General features: G+C 58.4%; 2 protein-coding genes across 13 annotated transcripts in view; one reads left to right on the top strand and one right to left on the bottom strand.

Moving 5' to 3' along the window:
* Positions 1-2,391: 2,391 nt before the first annotated feature.
* On the top strand, positions 2,392-21,920 carry CHERP (calcium homeostasis endoplasmic reticulum protein). Of its 3 annotated transcripts, none has more exons than XM_049640131.1 (17): positions 2,392-3,040; positions 3,350-3,523; positions 6,745-6,929; positions 8,066-8,203; positions 8,510-8,661; positions 10,354-10,465; positions 10,580-10,669; positions 12,275-12,539; positions 13,320-13,495; positions 15,201-15,636; positions 16,878-17,116; positions 18,120-18,253; positions 18,857-18,943; positions 19,220-19,363; positions 19,454-19,570; positions 20,056-20,150; positions 20,420-21,920. In XM_049640131.1, the coding sequence occupies exons 1-17, from the start codon at positions 3,016-3,018 to the stop codon at positions 20,611-20,613; spliced, it is 2,763 nt and encodes a 920-aa protein (XP_049496088.1). In that variant the 5' UTR covers positions 2,392-3,015; the 3' UTR covers positions 20,614-21,920. The 3 variants fall into 3 exon arrangements, with proteins under 3 accessions (XP_049496088.1, XP_049496089.1, XP_049496087.1); XM_049640132.1 differs by having other exon boundaries at positions 10,321-10,465; positions 15,555-15,636; XM_049640130.1 differs by having other exon boundaries at positions 10,321-10,465.
* CA2H19orf44 (chromosome A2 C19orf44 homolog) overlaps positions 21,277-23,750 on the bottom strand; it is a 21,268-nt gene continuing 18,794 nt past the window's right edge. For 7 of the 10 annotated variants that reach the window (XM_049640138.1, XM_049640133.1, XM_049640135.1 and 4 more), the window contains 2 exons: positions 22,432-22,512; positions 21,348-22,280 (listed from right to left, as the gene is read on the bottom strand). In XM_049640138.1, coding sequence (XP_049496095.1) covers positions 22,113-22,280; positions 22,432-22,512 — 249 coding nt within the window. In that variant the 3' untranslated portion in view covers positions 21,348-22,112. Of the gene's footprint in view, positions 22,513-23,750 lie in introns of all 10 variants that reach the window. The other 3 variants (XM_049640141.1, XM_049640140.1, XM_049640142.1) reach the window with 3 other exon arrangements.

Raw genomic sequence — 23,750 nt, 5'->3', positions numbered from 1 at the left:
TCTGCACTTGGTGCAAGAACCTGCTTTGGATCTTCTGTCTCCCTCTCTCTGCCTCTCCCCTGCTCACGCACTCTCTCAAAATAAATAAACATTAAAAAAAAAAAAAGTATGCCAGAAACATTTCCGCATGTTATTAAATATCCTCTTGATTTCGTGCGTCTGTGTACACACATTCTATTGAGGGAATGTGCTATAATTAACCGATCCCTACTGCTGCACATTTAAACACCATTTTATGGGATAACTTTGCAGTGCACAGCATAGCACATACTTCTGATTTGGGATAAATCCTTCACAGCGTGTTTGCAGATCAAAGCAGGTATGCATACGGCTTTAGACATTTTTCCATTCTGCTTCTTGGGGTGGGCGGGAGGGGTCTCTTCAAGTTCATCTCGCCCAGGAGTATGCATTTTACTGGTTTCCTTAAGAGTTGTTTCCAGGTTCTTGAGACCATCGGTGCAGCAGCCTCTGCTTTTGGCAACTCGACTGCTTTCTTTTGACCAGTGGATTCTCATTTGGCCCACTGAAAGGAGTCTGCGTGAGGCCGCCTGATGCTTAAGTGTTCAGTTTCAGATAAATGGCATTTTAAACACTAAGAAATTAATGTAGTGGGGCGCTTGGGTGGCTCAGCCAGTTGAGCGTCTGACTTTGGCTCAGGTCATGATCTCATGGTTCGTGAGTTCGAGCCCCACATCGGGCTTGCTGCTGTCAGCCTGTCAGCACCACAAGTGTCAGAGCCACTTCAGATCCTCTGTCCTCCCCCCCGCCCCTCCCCCGAAAAAACAAAACATTAAAACTAAAAAAAATGAATGTAGGGACGCCTGGGTGGCTCAGTTGGTTAAGCGTCTGACTTGATTTCAGCTCAGGTCATGATCTCACGGTTTATGGGTTCGAGTACCACTGACAGTGTGGAGCCTATTTGGGATTCTCTCTTTCCCTCTCTCTCTGTCCCTCCCCTCCTCCCTCTCTGTCTCTCTCTCAAAATAAATAAACTTAAAAAAAATGACTGTATAAAAGTGGTCACAGGTTTACATTATCATTTGAGGGGACAGTTGAACATTATCAGTATTAAATGTGCACATCCTACGCTAAATCATTTTAACAGTGGCCTAAAAGTGGAATCAATCAAAGAGACTCCATAGAGTCTGGCTTGAATAAATTATTGTACACCCACATCACACTGTCCTGAGCAGTCACGAGAAATGACCATACAGATTCGTTAACCTGTCTTGGCTCACAGATCCTGTTAAGACTCTAAAAAAACACTGTGTATCTTTAACTCACGAAAACACATATAGGTACAACAGCGTGCTATCTCTGAATTCCATCCGTGGCGGATCACAAATTAAAACCCTGATGGAGATCTTTACTGGCACCTGCAGCCCCCGGATTACTGGGCTTTATACTGAACAGACCAACATCCATGCTCCCTTTGCCTGGTGTGGTCACACAGCTTGCTGCAGAGTAGGATCTCAGTGCAAACCTCACTTCCCAGGGGCAGGCCATACCCCCCTCCCTCATCAAGGTCTCAGTACCCAGCTGTTTTCCTTAATAACACTGTTGGAATGACGGATTTGTCTACTGATTTATAGGTCTCTGCCCCTCCTCGGCTGCCTGCTCAGGAGAGCAGAGTTCAGGCATCACTGGGACATCACAAGCCACGTTCAGCCTGCTTTTCCGTGAACCAAGAATAGTCTCTACTAGGGAACATCTGCAATCAACTCATGCCAGGGAAGACCAAGTTAGAACCGCCAAAAAAAGCATTCTATTTTTCTCAGCAGACCTGTATTTTAAAAACTGCTTAATCATTACATTCTGAATACCACCAATAAAAAAATGTTAGGGACGTTTTCTCTTTGATTACGCAAGTACCTACATAATATGCTCCGTTTTGCCTCTTGGCCCACAGAGCCTAAAATATTTGCTATCTGGCCCTTTATAGAGAAAGTTTGCCAATTCCTGGCCTAGAGCAGTATCTGACATACAGGAGATAATCCATGAGCGTCAGGTGGCGAAATTTGTAACCAAAGAGAAAAGTATCTAAAATATATAGACGCTTATTTGCACAGAAAAAATAGGGACGTAGAGCCAACCAAGCGTTAATGGCAAATCTCAAGAAGGTCGGATGACCGGGACGTCCAGTCTACGTTCTCTAACGTTTACGGCTGCTGCTTTTATCTTTCCCCACCATCAGCACGCGTTCGCTTCGTCATCATCTGAGAAGGAATGTGCATCTTTCAGGAAGGCGCCGAGCCCACTGGGCGCGCAGTCTAGAAGGCCGGGCACCCGCAGGTCGTGGGCGCTCGTTCCACGCCGCTTGAATGACTGCACGGAAACCACGCGAGCCCCAAGGGGACGCAGTCTGAGGCCGGCGAGGGTGGCGTAGGTCCCCCGCCCCAAAGTCTTCCTTACCAAAGCGTTGGGTCGAGCGAAAGAAACTGAGCGGAAGGATCTTGTGAAGTTCAACAAGCCCAGTTCCATCCCCGCCAAGCCCGTCGCCTCCCGGTTCTAACGCCCGGGAAGATGTGACCGGCGTCACGGCCCGGGAGCCTCCCGGACGCACCTCACCTCGTAGTCTTCTCACCGCAGCCTCGCGAGGAGGAAACACAGGCTTTGACCGGCGCAGGGACTCCCCAGGCAGCTGTCCAGCGGAGCACGCAACCTGCCAGGCCCTCCAGCTGCGACGCCGGCTCGGGAGAACGCCGCGGCGGCGGGTAACGGTAGTCCGCGCCTTTCCCCACGTTCCGGGGCGGAGCGCGACAGCGGCCCACTCCGCGCAAGCGCGGGAAGGCCCCTGCGCGTGCGCATCACTAGCGACCAGTATCGCGCGGCTTCTTCCCGCCCGCCTTCTGCCCTCCCTTCCGCGGTTTCCCGGCGACGGCCGTAAGTGGAGGGCGGAAGCCGCCCGCGAGACCAGCCGTAAACGGCTCCCTCGCGCCACTTCCGGCCGGCTTCCGCAGACGGGGCTGGTGGGCGATCGTGAGGCGCCGGAGGACGTTCCTTGCGGCCGGAGCCATGGAGATGCCCCTGCCGCCCGACGGTGAGGCCCAGCCTCGGCTCGGGGACCGTTTCTCTCTCCCCGGAATCCCTTCTTGGCCCGCCCCGCCTTCCGGGGTTTCCGGGCCTAGGAGGGGGCGGGGCTCGGCCGCCCGGGTTCGCCTGCGGCCTCTCCCGCGGGTCCCCGCATCCCCGGCGCGCGTGTGGCCTCTATCGGGACCCGTACAAGGGCGGCCTCTCCGGGGCCCAGCCCCAGGGACCCCGGCCCGGCGGACGGGGGCTGGGACGCCAGGGCTCCCGGATTTGGGCGGTCCTCCCTGACGCCCCGCGTGGCCTTTTCTCCGTCCTCCAGACCAGGAGCTTCGGAATGTCATCGACAAGCTGGCCCAGTTCGTGGCTCGCAACGGGCCCGAGTTTGAGAAGATGACGATGGAAAAGCAGAAGGACAACCCGAAATTCTCGTTTCTGTTCGGAGGCGAGTTCTACAGTTACTACAAGTGCAAGTTGGCGCTGGAGCAGCAGCAGCGTGAGTTCTCTCCAGCTCTCAGGCCGCCCCTTCCAAGCGATTCCTTTCTCCGACTCCAGTTCGTGCCCTGCCACAAACCGCCTTCTTTCGGCCGCATGCTCAGTCTCTGAAAATGGGACAGCTCGGCCTTCACAATCCCAGGGCCCTGCCCCGAGCGGCTGCTGGGTCCGAGTGTAATAGAGAACGAGGTTATTGATCCTCTTCCTGGGCTCCGGATAAAGGATTTCTGTATTGTTTTGCAGATGTGATGACTTCGGTCAGCAGAAGTAGAGTGGCTGCTTCAGTGTTTTCCAGAGCGGAAGTGATAGAGGCTGGACTGGGACCCTAGTGGCAGGTGTCCAGAACCCTTTGCGGGACTCTCGGGTCTAGCAAGATTTTTGTGCATTTCAGGTGTTTGCAGTCCAGATCTAAAAGACTTGTTCTTTGGGTTTTAGTTCTTGGCAGATATTTGCCATTTATTTATGTTCGCTGAGTTGTGTATCAGGCTTCCAGCCCTGCTCTCAAAGAGTTTAAGATGGGTTTAGAATGGCCTTTGAATAATAGTCACCACGTGGTAAGAGCCCATATCTGTCTTGTTTAGTATCACATTTCAAGCTTGTAGATGACATTAAATGAATAAGTAGGGGGTTGCCAAGAGGTAGGCATCGAAAGGTGTATATTTCCTAAGACTATAGGTTTCCTGAAGCCAACCAGACCTTGTTTGGGTCGTTGTGTTATATAATACATGGTAGGTAGTAGGTGTTCAATAAAAAGTTGGTAAGAAACAGCAAATGTGCGTTGGCTTGAATAAACACGGTGTGTTTAGAGAGCCATAAGAGTACTGTGAGAAGCCCACCATGGCTAGAGCCTAGAACGTGTGTAGAGTAGGGAAGGGTTTGAGCTGGAGTGATAAATACCAGGGGAAAGTTTGGATTTTCTCTCTCATTCCAGTAGTTCATTTGGTGCCAGTTAGGAGTTAGGTTTGAGGTGTAGGTGGGGGTTTGCCTGCAATTGTAGGCAAATTGTTGTATGCACTTAAGTGTTTTGGAGCAACCATTCATCAGCCCCAGCACATCACCTTGAAAACAGCTGCTACAGGCAGTGGAAAGCCACGAGAGTGTTTGAAAGAAGGGAGAGGTGGGTCAGGTTTGTGGGGCCAGTGTGGAAGACAGGGTGGAGGGAGCATGAATGGAGGCTGGGACCAGTGAGGTCTGCACGTGACGGAACAGGGCATTTGATGGTAAGGTCTGAATTAGGTCAGCAGGTTGGGTCAGAGGGAGTGGGCATGGGGGCAAGTAGGGTTAAGGGGTAAATCCATGAACTAGGGCCCCAGTTGGATATTTATGAGGGTGTCATAACCAGGCAGAGGAGGACAGTGCTTTGGCCCAAGTGACCATGAGGTGAGGTGCTGTTTTCCCTGCAAGGGAGCCCACTCCCTCCCTGGACTGTCAGAAATTGGGGGCTGCTTGGGACTTGGCATTATAACGGGGGGGGGGGGGGAAGGATGGGGTGCTTCTAACAGGGGAAGTTGGCTCAGGAAATGCCTTCTGCTGGTAACGACATCTCTGTTGAGATTAAAGAGGATGTCAGAGTTAGTCAGATGGAAACAGAGGAGAGCAGTGTTTAGGCAAAGGAAAGAGCCTTAGGGAGGGTTGGGAGTGGAGGGAGCAACAGCTCAGGGTGGCTAAAACCCAGAGAAGGAAGGATTGTTGGAGTGGACAGAGGCCAGGGTACAGATGACGGAGGGCTGGCTTGCCAGGGACTTAGGAATTCTGGAAGCTTTTGGAGAGATCTTGGAGGATTTCAGTACTGTGTTCTGGAGCAGGCGTAGCCACTGTGTAGCTGGCCCTTCACCCTGGTAGTTTGAGAAGAGTGAGCCCAAGACTGTTCTAGAATGGCGCTTCACAAACTCTGGTGAAGAATTAGATTTTATTTTTCATTTTTTTAAAACCCGACCTGTTGTGGAAAGTGTACTATTGCAAAATACAATAAAGTGAACTGCGAACCATCAAGCCGCTATGAAGATGCCAGAATGATCGTTGGCCATTTGTATATTCGGTCCGGGTTTCGCCAAGGGCTGACCCTCGGACCACACTTTCACCAGCAGCACTCTGGCTGTGGTATTGCAAAGAGGTGTAGAGGGCAGGACTGGACTCGGGAGACCAGTTCCAAGGGTGATGCAGGTGACAGCAGAGTCACAGCAGTGATGGCAGGGACACAGATCGGAGTGTGATGTAGGAGGTTCCGACTTGACTACCCGGGGTGACCTGTCAGTGTAGGGTGCAAGGGAGTGGGGAGTGCCCAGACCTCCTGGGCTTCGGGCGTGGGCCTAACTGTGCCAGCCACGGAGCCTGGGAAGGGCCCTGGAGAGGTGGAGCACGTGGCGAGAGGACACGTGTGCCTGTTTGAGGTGCCTGTGGAAAGCCCGTGGGCTGTTGGGTCTGTAATCGGATCCACAGTGCAAGGAATACAGGATGGTGACAACAGAGGTAGGAGCCGTGGCTTGCGAACGTAACTGCAGCCTCAAGTTACCATGTCACGCTCCCGTGGGCTCGCGCAGAGAAGAGGGTGGAACTAGGCATCCCAGCATCCCAGGGTCGGGCAGGGAAAGACGACGGGGCCTGGGGGCAGCCACACAGGCCAAGTGAGACTGGGACCTGAGACCGGGCCGCCGGCCTGAAGAAGGATGTCCACAGGGGTTGGCGGGAGGGGGGTGCAGAGCCAGACCGCCATGGAACGAGATAAACGGGAGGCGCAGAATTAAAGATGAGCCTCAGCTGTAAAGTTGTTGAGAGGAGGCATGAGACAAAGTTTTTACAGACAGAAACTGCTGAGGAGGCTGGGGAACTAGAGACCCCCTTGGGGTGGGGCTATTTATGATCTGGGTTCAACTTGGGCTGGGGCCTGGGTGAGGGGTGGAGAGGGTGGGGGGTGATGGGCTCAGTCTCAGCTGGAAGGCCATTGGCAAGGCCAGATGGCAGGCTAGGGAAGGGCAAGGTGACGTCACACAGAAGAGGGCCCTTAGGGTCGAGGGCAGGACTAGGGCCCTTCAAGTTGAGGGCAGAGCGGGAGGAGCCGGGCTCAGAGTGAGGGGCTGCCGTGCAGCATGGGGGTCCTCTTGTGGACGGCTCAAATAGGGAGGGGAAGTCTCTGCGCCTTGGAGCTGCCCAACGGGCAGCTAAGGGGACGCTTGGGCCCTGGCCACCTCCTCATGGGGGCCACCTTTCCTCCTCTGTCACCAGTCATCTGCAAGCAGCAGGCCCCAGAGCTGGAGCCGGCCGCGGCCCTGCCGCCCCTGCCGCAGCCCCCGCTGGCCCCGGCTGCGCCCATCCCGCCGGCCCAGGGAGCCCCATCCATGGACGAGCTCATCCAGCAGAGCCAGTGGAACCTGCAGCAGCAGGAGCAGCACCTGTTAGCTCTCAGACAGGTACGGGGCCTGCTCCTCCTCTGCCCTCTCCCTCCCTCCCCTGCTGGCCCTGGGAGGAGGGGGGGTTCCCGAGGAGGCCTGGGGCCCTCCCTGCTTCCCCTCTTGGTCCTGAGGCGGGTAGCCGGAGCTCAGCCTGGGCCTCAGCGTTTGCATCTGTGTGTTGGGACTGAGAATGGTTATCAGAAGAATCCGCCACCATGTGCCAGCACTGAAGACAGGGCTGCCACCCCTTGGGATGTGTTTAGCGGGGCCCCTGACGCGGGACACAGTTCTTCGTGAAGTCATTCCACGAGGTCTTTGACGCACGGACACCCTTCGTGATGGGGTGGACGTCCACAAGTGGGCCACGTGCTCGAAGGCCGGGTGGCCTCTGGTGCCGTTGGCCCCAGCTCCCGCTAGCTAGGCCACCCCAGGCTGTCACGGGGAAGGACCCTTTGGTCCTGATTTGTCACGGTTTGAGTTTTTGGCAAAGTACAGCAGGACGAGTTGCCAGAAAAACAGGATGAATAAAAAATAAAACACCTGAAACGCCAGCTCCATTTCTATTACTAGGTTCAAGATGTAAAACTACTGTCATTTTGCCGAAAACAAAACCTTCCAGAGCGCTCCCCCTCGGTTCCCATGCAGAGCTCGTCCGGGACTGGGTGGCCCGGCTCGGCCAGCCCTGAGCTGACTGCCCAGCCCACAGCAGCACTGGGCCTCAGCCGCTTCGCGGTCTGCGAATCTAGTGTGCGAGACCCCGCGCCACATTTTAACTCCCGTTTCCCCGACTGCTAGTGTGGTTGCTCTCTTTTCCCTTGACCGGTGACTGTATGTTGTCTTTGGACTGTTTGTCCACACTGGTCGCTCAGTTTTCATTCTGTTTTTGTTGAATTGATTGGCTGCCCCTCTGGGTGTTCGTTTTTCCATCCATCGCCTCGGGGGCAGATACCATCTCTTGCTACGCTTTGTCTTGTTCTATCTTCTCCCTGCCTGCCCTGGTCACGGCTGTGACCATGACTGTCCCCGATGCGTGTCTCGGGCTTCAGGTGTGAGGGACAGGACCTCCTGATGCTGGGGGCAGGGCGTGGATGGGCCCGGCTCAGCCTGGGCTGAGGTCCCTCCTCACTCAGCCTCCCTCCTGCTTGGCCTCCCAGGAGCAGGTGACAGCGGCCGTGGCCCACGCGGTGGAGCAGCAGATGCAGAAGCTCCTGGAGGAGACCCAGCTGGACATGAATGAGTTTGACAACCTGCTTCAACCCATCATCGACACGTGCACCAAAGATGCCATCTCGGTGAGCGCGGGAGGGGGGGTTGGGCGGGCGCTCCCAGAATCTGGCGCTCCCGATGAGATGGGAGCCTCCTGCGGCCTGCGTAGGGTGGCAGTGCTCCGGGGGGATCCCCATCTGCCCCTTGTCTCCGCTCTCGAGCACTGCGGGCAGGTGTGCTGCTTCCGGGGAGAGGGAGCCAGAAGCCTGGGTGTGCAGCCCAGCGCTTGGACGCCACGCCCTCAGGGCCCGCCCTCGGCCTCCTGGGCGCCTGCCCGCGTGGTGGCCCGGCGGGGAGCTCATCCCTGCTCACCATCGGCCTGGCTGTTGCAGGCCGGGAAGAACTGGATGTTTAGCAACGCCAAGTCCCCTCCTCACTGCGAGCTGATGGCGGGCCACCTCCGGAACCGCATCACAGCCGACGGGGCACACTTCGAGTTGCGGCTGCACCTCATCTACCTGATCAACGACGTGCTGCACCACTGGTGAGGGCCCCGCCAGGCTCCGCCTTGCCTGTCCCCCCTCTTCTGGCCCTCTACTGGGCTGCTGTTCTGCACTCAGTAGCTTGGCCTGGCCCGGGACCGTGGGCGTCGCGTGTCCAAAGACCCCAGAGGCGGATTGGTCTGAGCCATGAGCCCTCCGTCGGGAGGACACCCCACCATCCCCGACATCTTGGCCCGTTCCCTAGACCCTTCATGTCACCCGGGCCACCGTCCCCTGACTCCTTACTTTCCTCGGGCAGCTTCTGGGTGTCTTTAGGCATCTGTCTGTGTCAGCTGCCCGCTTCTCTTCGTTGACACACACACACACACACACACACACACACACACACACACACACACTCGCTCACTCAGTCACCCTGCTGCCCGACTCTGCTTTGCTTCAGGTCCCTCCCATGGAGTCCTCTTTGCTACCCTCTGTCCCACCGCCCTGAAACCCACCCCCACCACACACACAGCCCTCCCGAGGCCAGGCCAGCGGTTAGTTCTGCACAGCCTCTTTGGTACCTTACGACAAAGGTTAACTTAAAAAAAATCAGACACCTGAGCCAAAGCAGTCCTGGAGAGGAAACCGGCAGAAGCACAGATTACTGGTGAGGCTAGCGCTTAGCCGTCAAGACTGGCTGCCAAGTTTGGCTTTGAGCTTGGCCTGGCTGAAGGGGACGGCTCCCTCGAGAGCAGCAGAAGCTGCCCGCCTCCCTCCCGACCCTCACCCCATCTCGTCCCATCTCCTGCCTCGAGTGTGTGGTCTGGGTCCCCGCCCCTCCGCTCCCTGTTTCCTGTGCCAGGCAGATGGCTCTGTTACCACCCGGCCACTCCCTGCTTTGTCCCTCCATTATTTTTCTGCTGTGGGGAAATAGGCAGCCGCTCAGAACCTTCTCTGCTCTCCTGCTTTGACCAGCCACTGTGTTGACCAGGGCAGCTCTGCAGAGACGGCCCTGTTTCTGGTAGCTGTCCAGCCATGCTCCTCCTGAGCTCTGCTCTGTCCAGAAGCCTAGTGCTGCACCCTGTCCTCCTCCTAGGACTGCCCTCCCCTTCTCCCCTCCCCTGTCCCTCTTCCCAGGGCTGCACTCCCTGCTCTCTCGGAGCACTCTCTGGTGAGCTAGGTGCTGGGAGGGCCTTGGGCTGCTCGTCTTCTGCCCTGCATCCTCCTCCAGGAGGCAACGTGTACCACCGGGTTCTGCCACCTAACTGCACAGCCACAGGGGCCTCCACACCCATGTACACAGAGTGCCCCCCAGGAAGTTGTGAGGACGGGCCGGCTGGCATGGCCAGCACGCTCCCTCTGCCTCCTGAGATGCGGAGCTCGAGCCAAGGTCTCCTTGTGCATAGGGGGGGACAGGGCTGAGTGAGGCCACACAGACAGCTGGGGTTCCTACAGGCCTTGTGTCCATCACCGGGGGGAAAGGGTTGTCTTACTGATCAGGAGACCAGGGTGACAGGCCTCGCCCTGAAGGTCCCCAGGCTGTTCTTTCCCTCCTCCCATTGCTGTCCGTCTGTCACTTGGGCCCAGATGCCAGCATAGGTCTTGTGGGGAGCCCAGCCCTCGTCCCGGCCGGGTTGGGGGCCCGTGTCCCGAGAAGGCAGAGGGTGCTGTGGCTGGAGCCGCAATGGTAACGGGCGCGTGGCCGGGTCCCGCCCCAGGGCCCTGACGCGCGGAAGGTCTCTCCCTCACAGCCAGCGCAAGCAGGCCAGGGAGCTGCTGGCCGCCCTGCAGAAAGTCGTGGTGCCCATCTACTGCACCAGCTTCTTGGCCGTGGAGGAGGACAAGCAGCAGAAGATCGCCCGGGTACGTGGGGCAGCCGGGAGAGGCAGGGGGAGAGGGCCGGGGGGTGGCGGGAGAGGGGGTGGTGGTGCTGAATTTTCTTCTGACGCGGCCTCTCCCTCCTCTCCCCACGTCCAGCTCCTGCAGCTCTGGGAGAAGAACGGCTACTTTGACGACTCCATCATCCAGCAGCTACAGAGCCCAGCCCTGGGGCTCGGCCAGTACCAGGTGGGCGCCACCTCCACCCGCGCCGCTCCCCGGGACCGGTGCGGATCCCCCCCAGGGCCCGGAGGGTGGGGCGTCTGCGACCCCAGCACGTTGCCACAAGTCGAGGGGACCGCAGCCCCCGCCTGGGCCAGGAACGGCTGGTGGGGTGGGGTGGGGATTTCAGAGGCTGGGTGGCGTCTTCCAAACTGGGCTCTTGCATGTGTCTCCGGGGCGGTGGTGAGCAGTGGGAGGCCGGGCTCCGAACAGCAGCCTGTGGGGGCTCCCGCCCTGTCCACAGTAGCCAGGGAGCCCCTGCCCGCTGAGCCCGCCTGCCTTTTCCCTGGTGCTCTGGCGACCGGGCTGCCCCGTTCAGGCCCTGCTGTTGGCAGTCTCTGGCCTGTTGGCGCCGGTCCTCCGGGCTGGCTTCCGCACAACGGAAGCGTCAAAAAGCCTCGAGGCAGTCTTAGCCGTCGTGGTCGTGCCCCGTACGTGCGTGTCTGCCTCCTCTCTGAGGACAGGGGTGCGGGGCCGGGAGGGGAGGACCAGCCGGGTGTCCTTGGTCACCTCTACTGTGGCACCGGCATCGCTGCCCCATCCACAGCTGCTAGAAGAAAAAGCAGAGCTCCTACCCCTTTCCTCGGGCCGAAAGGTAGCGTTTTTCTGCAGAGATCTGGTGGGAGTGTCAGAAGCTGTGTTGGCTGTGTCCTCTTGATGGTCTTGAATGCCACCTCCCCGCAGGGGAGAAGCTTTCATGCTCAGAGAGGCAGGAGGAGCAAGTGCGTGGTGTACTTTTAAAACCACTTTCCTGTTTTTTGTTGTCGTGAAATAAAACACCCGGTCGGTGACGTTAACTGCTTTTTTTCTGCTGAGTTGGTGACAACAGCTCATGTTCATGGTGCTGCCCTAGTCTCTTTGCGTATGTTATTTCACTGAGTTCTCCCTCAAATCCTTGGAGGTAGGTCCCATTACCGTTACATTTTACAGATGAGGAAATTGAGGTTCAGGGAGGTTGTGACTTGCTCAGAGCTGTGTAGTGAGTGAGGACCGTAACCTAGAATTTTGTCAGTGTTTGTGGGTTTTTTGTTGTTGTTTGTTTGTTTTTTTGGTTTTTTGTTTTGTTTTGTTTTGAGTTTATTTTGAGAGAGACAGAGTGCTGAGCTGGAGAGGGGCAGAGAGAGGGAGAGCAAGAGTCACAGGCTCATAGTGCAGAGCCCGACACAGGGCCCAAACCCACAGAACTGGAAGACCATGACCTAAGCTGCAATCAGGAGTTGGCTCCTTAACTGGCTGAGCCACCCAGGGGCCCCTCAGCGTTGAGTTTTTAACAGTCGTGTGACAGTCAAGGACATGGCTGTCGAGGCTTGTTCCCTTTACCAGGGATTTACTTAACTGCAACGAACATTCTTGTCACCAGTTTTTGGCTAGAATCGAAGGCTCTGTGCTTGTCGAGACTATTACGTGACAGTCACCTGCCTGCCTGCTCCGGGCTCCTGGGCCTCACTGCCCAAGGCACTGTCCCAGATTCCAGGGACTTTCCGGGGTTTGCTCCAGAAGGTCTGGGCCGAGGCAGCGAGCCCTGAGGCTGCCATCCTGAGCGCCGGCTGCTCTCCTCTCTCTCTCTGCCAGGCGACACTCATCAACGAGTACTCCTCGGTGGTCCAGCCGGTGCAGCTAGCTTTCCAGCAGCAGATCCAGACCCTCAAGACGCAGCACGAGGAGTTTGTCAACAGCCTGGCCCAGCAGCAGCAGCAACAGCAGCAGCAGCAGCAGCAGCAGCAGCAGCAGATCCAAATGCCACAGATGGAAGCTGAAGTCAAGGCCACCCCGCCGCCGCCTGCCCCGCCTCCGGCCCCCACACCCACCCCTGCCATCCCGCCAACCACCCAGCCTGGTACGGGGCTCCCTCAGCACCCACCCTGGGAGGCAGCTTCAGGAAGGCAGCCTTCTCCCGCAGAGAAGGACTCCGGTTCCGTGGGCCCCAAACCGGGCCCAATCCCAGGGCCAGATTCTAACCTGTTTCCAAACACTAGGCCCGGAGATTTCACAGGTGAATATGACCAAACCCTTACAAGTCAGAGGATTCCTTTCCTGTACGAACTACCCCAGAGAATGCAGAGAGAGGAAAGCTGCCCAGATCATTTTTTGAGACCAGAGTAACTTTTACATCAGATGGACAAAGAGCGATAAAGGTCCTGCAACGTCACTTCTGAATACAAATGCACAACTACTTACCACCTGAAATCCAGCAAAGTATTTAAAGGCACATCACGGTCAAATAGGGTTTGCCCCAGGAATGCGGAAGGATGGTTCGACATGTAAAGAGTGTCATGAGATAACAGATGAGCTGGGGAAGAACGATCTTTCAACAAGATGTAGAAAGGGCATTTAATAAAAATCAGTAGTGGGAATTTTTGAGCAAACGAGAGATGGGGCAGAAGTTAAGGTGTTGGGAGGCTTTCAGAGGAGGGGGTATGTCGTGTGTGAGGTCAGTCCCCCCGCTTCTCACTGCCGTCCTGTAGGCGATCGCTTTCCAGTGGGGTCACACAGCAGGGGTTTAATGAGAGGTAAAGGCCCCGCCTGGGTTGGTCCCGCAGTGGTCGCTGAACATCTTTTTGGGCGGCGCCTCCTGCTGACTGTTGTCCTTGCTAACCACCTTCCTGCCTGGCTCTAGATGACAGCAAGCCTCCCATCCAGATGCCTGGCTCCTCTGAGTACGACGCCTCCGGGGGAGTCCAGGATCCTGCCGCTGCCGGCCCCCGGGGCCCTGGACCCCACGATCAGATCCCACCTAACAAGCCCCCGTGGTTTGACCAGCCTCATCCTGTGGCTCCTTGGGGCCAGCAGCAGGTATTTTCCCAAACTTGGGGGGGGGGGGGGGGGGGTGGGCGCTGTCCTGTGTGGGTCGATGGGCTTTTCCTGGCTTGCTGGGGAAACCTGAGATTCTGCAGCACGGCCCTGGGGCTGAGCGGGTAGGGGAGAGAGACCAGCCCCACGTTCCTGAGGGGCAGGGGCAGAACAAGGCAAGTCAGCTCTTCACACCCATCCCTGCTGCTACCTTCCGGCATTAGGAGCACAGGACCCCGTGTTCTGTGAGGGCTGGGAAGCTTCATAGGGTTTGAGTACAGCCAGGTGAACGGTTTCTGCCCCTTTAACTGGTTCAGCTAGCACAGTGCCAACATTTTGTCACCCTGCAAAGAACATGGTGCTTGCATAGAAAAGGAAGGTCAGAAACGGAAGGCTGGCAGTGCTTTCTGGGGCAGAGATGCTGCCCATTGCCTCTGGTTCCTTGGGGTCAGAATTCCTAGGCTGGGGTCATCTCATCCAGCTTCGCATGACTGGGAAATACTGGAAAGATCCGCCTGCTCTCTGGTCACTGGATCTGATTAGACACCTTCTGGCACGTCCCGCGGCCCCCGATGGATGCAGCCCTGCCAGGGGACTCTGTGGAGGGGGTGGGAGGGAGTCAGCTTGGGACTGACGGGCGGGGTCTGTGGCTTTGCGTCCCCATCCCCCACCCCAGCTTTAGGACAAGAGATTTAATTTCACCAAAGATCGGGCATCTCCGTAAAGACGGCTCGCGCCTCTGGGTGCCAGCTGTGAGCCGTGTGCCATTGGGCGTTTTGTGGGTGCCCTCTACTGAGGGAACAGTTCTCGTCCCCATTCTGTAGGTGTGGAAAACAGAAGCCCTCAGTGTCTCCAGGCTCCACCTTCTCTCTGGGGACTGGCGGATGGGCTCGTGACGAGGGCCACCTCCCTGAGGGTCTGCCCAGAGGCAGAGGCACGCTTGGCCTGGCCTGCCCACGTGGTATCTTACACATTTTGAAGTAACTCCCACGTTTAAAGTCTGGCTTTCTGACTTCTTGAAAGACCTGAGCGTGTGGTGCAGCCTCGGCCCGCTCTGTGCTGGCGGTCAGCGGAGCTTCCCAGCTGTGACCCTAGAGATGGGCCCTCTGGTCGTCCTCCCGGGCACATCCCCCCCCACCCCCGCCCGGCCCTGTTTGGGGTCAGAATCCCCGTTTTCAGCCTCACAGCAGCAGTTGGGTGAGATCCAGAGCTCATGTTCTCTTCCCCCTGCAGGAAGACACTTCCTGGAACGGGCCCTCGGGAGCAGACCCTGAGACAGGATTTGAGTTCGTACGGGAGGGGGCCCAGAGGACCGTGCAGGGCAGAGGGGAAGTGACAGGGAAGGGAGTGTCGTCAGAGCAGCATCCGCCGCCACGCGTCCCCGGGCCCAGCTGCTCTGCAAGCACCCAGGGGCGGGGGAACAAGAGGGCATCCGCCAGCTTCTGTGTCTGGTGGTCATGCGGCCCCGGGGCCTGCCTGGCCTGGACGCGGGCACAGGGAGCCCCCTCTGCTGAGACGCGGGGGCAGCATTGGGAGCGTGAGCCCGGGGTGCGCCCAGGCGGCACGGCGTCCGCCACGCGGCAGAGGGAAGGAGGTGGCACCAGGTCGGGGCCGGGCCGCCTCCACAGGCGGAGGCCAGTGCCGCAGAGCGGTTGGCCGGTGCCGGCCCGGCCTCGTGGGGGGCTCACGTCCGCCCTTTGCCTTGCAGCCTCCCGAGCAGCCCCCCTACCCGCACCACCAGGGCGGGCCGCCCCACTGCCCACCCTGGAACAACAGCCATGAGGGCATGTGGGGCGAGCAGCGTGGGGACCCCGGCTGGAACGGCCAGCGGGACGCGCCCTGGAACAGCCAGCCCGACCCCAACTGGAACAGCCAGTTCGAGGGCCCCTGGAACAGCCAGCACGAGCAGCCTCCATGGGGCGGAGGCCAGCGCGAGCCGCCCTTCCGCATGCAGCGGCCGCCCCACTTCCGGGGACCCTTCCCGCCCCACCAGCAGCACCCACAGTTCAACCAGCCGCCGCACCCCCACAACTTCAACCGCTTCCCACCTCGCTTCATGCAGGACGACTTTCCCCCGCGGCACCCCTTCGAGCGGCCGCCCTACCCCCACCGCTTCGACTACCCCCAGGGGGACTTCCCCGCCGGTGAGTGCGAAGGCGCCCTCCGTGGGGACTGTCCTCGGCCCCGTACACGCCCTCCCTCTCCTGCCCCTCGTTCCCGTCCCCTGCTCAGAGGAGGCGCCTCACGGATCGCCCTCCTGAGCGGGCTCATGGCGCAGCTCGGGGTCGTTGCTGCGGGACCTGGCACGTCCCCTGAGTCAAGGTGACAAGCAGAGGGTCACGGGATGTTGTGGAAGCCCAGGCCGGGCCCTTGGGAAGGCGGGGAGACGCAGAGGCTGGCGGCCCTGGTGGAGGCGTGTGGCACACAGCCGGCTGGCTGGCAGGGTAGGAAGTCCTGCTCCCGTTTCCCACAGAGCCTGGGAAGAGGGCGCTGCGTCTGTCTGTCCTGCACATGAGGAAGGATGTGGGGGTTTGTGGAAGGAAAGTAGCTCCCAAGCCCCACAGTGGGCACGTGGTGCCCCTTCCCGGTTCCTTGTCTGGCTGTTTTCACCATCTTTTCTAGTTCGTTGCCAATTTTTTTTTTTTTTTTTTTTTTTTTTTTTTTTTTTGGAAAGAATGTCTAATTTAGTTAAATTTCTCTTTTTAAAAAATGATTTCTACTCTGTCACTGCTTCTATGTTTGTTTTAAAATTCATTCTTGACCCTAAACTCAGTTGGGACCACTGAGCACATTGATGGCCAGTACAGGTTTCCCCAGGGCTGTACCAAAGCACAGGGCGTCTTGCCCCCCCCGCCCCCCCCCCCCCCCGCTCTGGGGGGGGTGAGAGTAGGGGGTCTTCTCCCCGTCTTCACATCGGCCTCCCTCTGTGTGTACCTGTGTCCCACTCGCCTCATCAGGACGGTCGTGTTGGCCTGCCTGTGGGACCTCACTGAAAGTTACCTTTTTAAATACCCTGTCTCCAAATAACAGTCATATCCTGGGGTACTGGGGTGGGGAGGCACAGTTCAGCCCATAATGTTGCTACAATGTTGTGATTTCCCTTATGGTTCCCTGTTTTTGCCTTGAGCCCACGGGTGTTGGTGTGGGTGCAGGACTGGTCCCCCCCGAACCCAGATCCTCCCCACCTGGCTGCAACACCCCAGATAGCGAGAAGCAGCTGGAGAGAAGGTGCCGGGCAGGGCTGCCCACGAGCAGGTGTTGGCATCTTTGCCCCTCACTGGACCCCCTTCCGCGGGCGCTTGTCACCTTGTAGATCTCAGTTGTGCTGTCAGCGCCACCCAGATCACGACCCCCAGCGGGCCTGAGAGGAGTTTCTGTTTTGCAGAGATGGGACCCCCTCACCACCACCCTGGCCACCGCATGCCTCATCCTGGGATCAACGAGCACCCACCCTGGGGTGGGCCCCAGCACCCCGACTTCGGCCCTCCTCCCCACGGCTTCAATGGGCAGCCCCCCCACATGCGGCGACAGGGCCCTCCCCACATCAACCATGATGACCCTAGCCTGGTCCCCAACGTGCCCTACTTCGATCTGCCTGCCGGGCTGATGGCGCCCCTCGTGAAGGTAAGGTCACCATGGCAAGCACCTGCTCGCGCTTGTGAGGAGTAGTGGGAGCCGCTTCCCCGCAGGCTACAAATGCTGCCGCCCGGGGCCCCTTCCCTCTGGTTCCCTACGCCCGGCCAGCCTGAGCGGTCAGTGGGAATGCGTCCAAGCCAACGCCTCTACCTGGACTTGAATCCCTGGGGCAAGAATGAGCAAGGCCCGTGTCTCCTCTGCCCCCTCCACATTTCCCTCCCAGTGCCCCAAGTTCCGTGGCCATGAGCAGCGGGCCAGGCTGGGTGTGAGGTGCAGCCCTCTTGACCCTGGCCCTGGGAAGCCACTTTGTCCAGTGGCTGACGGCAGAGGGATTTCTCAGAGAAGGTGTGGCCTCTGAACTGGGCCTGCAGGAAATCCAGGGAGGGGCAGCGCTGGGGGTGGGGGTGGGGGGCAAGGGGACCAAGGTCGGGCTGCAAACCGCTCAAGAGATGCGCTGACAGAGGAGCCACTTCTCATCTACTCTGAGGCCCCATCAGACTGGCAGTCGAGAAGGGCTGCGCCGGGGCGGCAAGGGGGCGGCAAACTGACCTGGTTTCTGGCGAGGGGGTTCCCTGGCTCGGGCTGATGCTGCTCTGACCCGGGAGGGGGCCCTGGGGTAGGAGCTGGGGGCACAGGGCAGAAGTCTGGCCGTATCTGCGATCTGCATCATGTCTGTGAGTGAACCGAGGGGCCTTTCCATCATCTCACCTTGGAGATTGTGTCTCACGTGTTTTCTGGAGGGAGAACTCTGGCCTTTATTGGTCTCCAAAAAGTCCTCAACCGCCTCATTAAGGGATCAGATGACTGGTGTGGCCGCAGCCCTAGTGGGATTTCTCAAGGAGGACAGGATGAGGAACACTCGTGCCCGGGGTAACCCTCATCAGACCAGGCCCTTATGTCCCCCACCCCACTCCCCGGTGCCCACAGCACCCTGGGTGGGCCTGACGGGGATTCCGGCTGGCGTGTGTGACACCTGTGTTCTTCACTGCAGCTGGAAGACCATGAGTACAAGCCTTTGGACCCAAAAGACATCCGCCTCCCACCCCCCATGCCGCCCAGCGAGAGGCTGCTGGCGGCTGTGGAGGCCTTTTACAGCCCTCCGTCCCACGACAGGCCCAGGAACAGGTACGGGGCTCGGGGAGACTGGGGATGCAGCTGGTGATGGGAGGGTGGCCCCTGTCCCCTCTCCTGGCCTGACTCTCCCGAGTTTAGTTTATGGGAAAGACTCCACGCCTTCTGCCCAGGGTAGTGTGAGGTCCAGGTGAGGAAAGTGGTGGCCTATATACAACGCTAGGCGTAGGGGTGCCTGGGTGGCTCGGTCGTTTGGGTGTCCGACTCTTGATTTCGGGTCAGTTCATGATCTCACAGTTCATGGCCTGCCCTTTGCAGGGCCACAGGCCTGTCGTCTGGGAGTCAGAGCTCCAGGTTCCCTGTTAGGAACATCGTAGGCCCTAACAGCCGTTTGAGCTGTTTGGGGAAACGCTGATGTGGAAAAGGCATGGGAGCCGGGCGTGCAGGCCAGCCTGACTGCTTCCCAGTGGGAGGCCCGGCCTCTCGGCCCGCTTCCCTGTGCGAAGAAGGGCGGCCTCTGCTCACCCGGGTGAGGGACCCTGCTCCGTGTCCGAATGAACGAGGGAAGGGAGGGCCGCACACCCGGACGTGAACTTTCCCCAGTTGGGTGCGGGAGGGAGGCGCACGGAGTCACACGGGAAGGCCTGTGTCTTACAGCGAGGGCTGGGAGCAGAACGGCCTCTATGAGTTCTTTCGAGCAAAGATGCGGGCGCGGCGGAGGAAGGGCCAGGAAAAGCGGAACAGGTGAGCGCACGGGGGCCCGCTCACGGTCCACCCGCCTCCCCAAACTACAGCGGGGCCCTGCCTGTGCCGGGCAGACGCGCTGTCACGTCCTGCCCCAGGCTGGCCCGTCTCCCCCTGGCAGGGGGCAGGGGGCAGAGGGAGGTCAGTCCGGCCCCTGCCCGGGCCTGGGGGTTTTTTCACGCGAGGCCCAAGTTAAACCCGAGACGCCAGCACCAGAGGTTTGCCCGGGGTCTTCCCGAAAGCCGGGGGCGCCGCTCACCAGCTCTCTCCCTGCAGTGGACCCTCACGGTCTCGGAGCAGATCCAAGAGCCGAGGGCGCTCTTCCTCCCGCTCCAACTCAAGGTCGTCCAAGTCCTCGGGCTCGTACTCCAGGTCCAGATCTCGCTCCTGCTCCCGCTCCTATTCCCGCTCCCGCTCCAGGTAGGCAGGGTGCCGCCCGCGGACCGAGGCCCCTCCGTGGCGCCCGTGGCCCGTGGCCGCCGCCGACCGCCCGCCCTGTCCTCCCTGCAGGAGCCGCAGCCGGTCTCGCTCCTCCCGGAGCCGCTCCCGCTCACGGTCCCGCTCCCGCTCCAAGTCCTACTCCCCGGGACGGAGACGCCGGTCGCGGTCCAGGAGCCCCACCCCGCCGTAAGATTTCTGTCTTAACTGTCCAGTGGCCGCTGGTAGCGCTGGAACCCTCTGATGCTTTGCTGTGAATGTTGAAACCTGTCGCTAGAAGACGTGCTCCCGGTGGCCCGTGCCGAGGTGGCACCTCGGGGACCCCGAGTTCTAGCGCGGTGACAGTGGCACCGCCTCGCCCCACACCACGCTCTTGCCTTTTTTGTGGTAACGCTGTAAAGCCTGAGGCGGCGCCTGGGCTGCGTCTGACCCTTCTGGGGGTTCCGTGTGACCTGCCCTCACCGCTCGCCGTGGGGCAGGGGCCATCTTAGGGAGCTCCCCTACCTGGCTGGCGAAGATGACGAAGAAGAATGAGAGAGACCCAGGATGTGTGTGTGTGTGTCCTCCTAACTGGTGAACCTTCACGTACGCCACACGCTGTAATGTTCTAAGAGTTTTCATTCCAATAAATGTATCCGCTCGTTTTTAAAAAACGTAACCTGTCTTAATTTTAGTTCCTCGGCTGGTCTGGGTTCTAATTCAGCACCTCCTATTCCTGATTCAAGGCTCGGGGAAGAAAACAAAGGACATCAGATGCTGGTGAAAATGGGTAAGGTTCCTGGGAAGAACCACCACCCGCTCTGGGCCTTTGGGGCTGGGGAGCCAGAGAAGGTTCCGGCTCTCTGCCAGAACTTCTACAGAGGGCGAGCCTGCGGTTTTTGCTGGCCATTCTTTCTTACCTCATCAGTTACACGCTTGCCGACCACACACGTGCACATCATTCAGCTCTGCACACGGAGTCCTGTTTCACTTCACACATAAATGTGCCAAATTTCGGCTTTCGTGGGTTATAACCGCCCTCCCCCCTTTCTTCTTAAGGCTGGAGTGGATCTGGTGGCCTCGGCGTGAAAGAGCAAGGGATCCAGGACCCCATCAAGGGGGGGGACGTCCGGGACAAGTGGGACCAGTACAAGGGTGTGGGCGTGGCCCTGGACGACCCCTACGAGAACTACCGCAGGAACAAGAGCTACTCCTTCATCGCCCGCATGAAGGCCAGGGACGAGTGCAAGTAGGCGCTCTGCGGGCGGGAGCCACGCCTCGGCCACCGCGTTGGCCACCGGGACCTTCCTGGCTTACTGGCAGTGACAGATGGTAGGGACAGCTCAGTTCTCACACAGCCTCCATCTCTGGGGAGCGGCAGAAGAGAAGGAAGGCCACAGCCTGCCTAGTGACGAGCGCCATGCTCGATAGCTTGGAAGGCCCCGGGCCCCGCCTGCAAACCGCTCTAACGTAGAAGCACGACCCCGCCAGGAGATGCCCGGGCCCGTGCGGCCAGAGCCTGCTTCCCTTGACGGCGAAGTGAGAAACACGAGACCCTCCACCCCTGGATGAGAATCCCTGACATCTTAAGGCACGGCTGTTTCGCACCTCTCCCCTCGGGCAGATCTGAGCTTCTGCTTAAACCAGTAGGAGCGTGTGGAGGAGAGGCCCTGGGCGAGTGGCCCGGCAGCCTGGGAGCGGGTGTGGGGCCAGCCGGCCCTGCCCGCCCGTGCCCCGCCCGTGCCCCGACGTGCGGTGGATGGGGAAGCTCAGGCCAGGCACTGGTTCCAAACAGAAAAACAGACCCTTTTTGATTTGCAAAGTTACACAGGGTTCTTCTCGTTTTTACTCCAGGTCTTTAGTTTTGGAGAAGGGAATGTTGCTCTAAGAGGATCCCAGTGAGAATTTGAAACCCGATTCCTCTGAGACATGCTGGCCCTTAGTTCATTTATTTTAGTTGTTTGCGTTGAAATTTTTTCCCCCAAACGTCAGCCGTTTGCTGTACCTGCAGAAACGGAGGTTCTGAGGACACGGACCTGAGGCATCTTCAGGTCCCAGAATGACACCCTCGGAGAGTCTGTACCCTTAGTGTCTCGGCCTGTGTTTCCCACTTAGAGGAACCCAACACCAGCGCTTGCGTGGACCTTCCGTTCCAGGGTGTGGAGAGAGACCCCTGGCTGTGCCTCCTGCTCCTCATTTCCCCTTGCTGCCCCACCCCCCCACAGCCACCACCATCGAGGGAGGTGAGGCCAGGAGGGAGTGGGGTCTGCTGGGCGACGCTGGGGACGGCGTGGGACAGGCCACGCTTGGCGTCTGTGGGCAGCTCGTGCGGTGCCGTTTATTTGTACAGAAACGTTTTTGAAAAATTCTTTTCAATAAGATGCAAAGTCCTCTCCAACTTTTCAACCTGATGTGATAAAATATTTGATTTTGTTCTAGGTTTCCTGTAGCTGTGAATTGTTCAAACGTGTCTGATTCAGGATAAAACGTAAACACGTGCTGTTAACAATTTCTTGTGGATTTTACTGTTTTGCCTTCAAATAAAAACTTTTTTTAAAGACCTTTTTCTCTGCGTGTTCAAGTTAGAAGTGTGCTCCAGCCGAGTCGGGAGCAGGCGTGCCTGGAACGCAGAGACTGCGTCCGAGTCGTGCGGTCAGGTCAGGAGCTGCCCTAGGCGCCTCATGTGGGTGTGCCCGGCGTGGACACCTGGCCTGGGCTCCTGCTTAGCAGACGGGGCTGCGGCCCCTCCCGTCTATGTCCGCTCACTGGGCGGCCAGCACCCGGCCGGCACAGCCGCTCCGCGGGGCTCCCGACAGGCTGGCATCCTCCGTCCGGCCGTGAGTGGTGACCGCTCCACCCGTGGGGCCACTGCCACCGGCCCGCGCGTCCCCTCGGGGGCCGGGCGAGTTCCACTACTCTGCTAAAGAAGGCTGGAGCTGGGATTCCACTCGGGTGAGTCCTCGGCACCGCCTGCCCCCCGCCACTGTCCCCTGGAAACCAACGTGTGTCGCAGCCTCGCAGCCGGTGTTCTGGACCCGCTTGTCCGTTCAAACCCACGAATCCCGCCTCACCTCCGGTCCCCAGAGCTCCTCCTCCACCTCCTCCAGGGCATCCTCCATGGACAGCGGGGCAGGCCTGTGGTGCCTGATGTACTGTGGGGCAGAGGACAGGGGGCCGTCACCACCGCCACCTCAGTCCACTGAGGCTTTGGGTGCTGGAGGCAGCGCCTGTCCCCAGTGGCTTCCGGGCAGGTGGGCAGAAAAAGACCATGACGCAAAGTCATGTGACAATGCTGTGGAAAGAAGAGGAGAGACAAACCCAGACAGGCTCTGGCCAAGGCACCTGCGAGGGATGCGCCCTGACTGGGTCTGAGAGGGAAGCATGACCACGGCTGGGGGTGGGGGGAGCTGGCGAGTGAGGCTACTGGGGGCGCCCTCAGGGCACACGGGGCGGGCAGAAGGGCCCAGAGCAGGCCGTGAGGAGCCACGGGGGGCTATAGGCAGGTGACATGGTCAGATCACTTCAGCTGTATCCCACCAATCGATGTGTATGACCAACTGAAGTCAAAGAACCCCGCAGGGGTGTGATCATCAGAGTCCAGGATGCGGGAAACCGTCAAAGAAACAACCTGTTTACTTGAACAAATGAACTGCAAGGAAACATCAAAGAGATGGGGCAGGGGAAACCGGTAAGCAGGGGTTCTCAAAGTGGGTCCCCTGTGGGCACAAGGGGGAACATCCGCTCCCAGGCCCACCTCTGCTGCCAGCGGAACCCTGGTGGCCCTCGGGGTCTGATGCCGCTCCGAGCCAAGAACCATCGCCCTAGGCCCTAATCGGGAGGCTAAAAAGACCCCAAACATTGATGTACAGGCTTTGGATTCTGAGGAAACAAATAGCAACAAAATGTTTGACTTGCATGAGCCAAGTGGGAATCTACCCCTGGATATCCACCAATACTAAGAAAATAAGAAAAGTCCATTTGGTTTGGGTGTTATAATGATACTGTGACCCTTGTTCCAAAGTCCTTAGTTTTAAGAACTACAAAGCAAGATATTTGTGGATAAAAGGATAGAAATGACCGTGCAGAAGTTCATGTGGTGTGATGACATCTCTATAAACATTATCATATCTAATACCTAGTATGCTATATATCTTATAACATACAGTATGAAACATACATAATATTGTATATTTCATACATAATGTTCCTATTTTACACAGGGAAAGTCTAAAGAATATCGAATTCTCTCTGAAATTGTGGAGGGCTTTATAAATTACCTACCTCTGTAACAAAATTTTTACAAAATGAGAAGAAAATTTTTACAATCGAACAAAACTTAAATTTAGGGGGGAGCGAGAGGTGAGTGTGACAGTCTTCGCACTTCGGCCCA

This window comes from Panthera uncia, chromosome A2 (assembly GCF_023721935.1).
Source record: "Panthera uncia isolate 11264 chromosome A2, Puncia_PCG_1.0, whole genome shotgun sequence".
Lineage (NCBI taxonomy): Eukaryota > Metazoa > Chordata > Mammalia > Carnivora > Felidae > Panthera > Panthera uncia.
The sequence above is the reverse complement of the archived record's forward strand: the minus strand, read 5'-3'. Positions and strand labels throughout refer to the sequence as shown.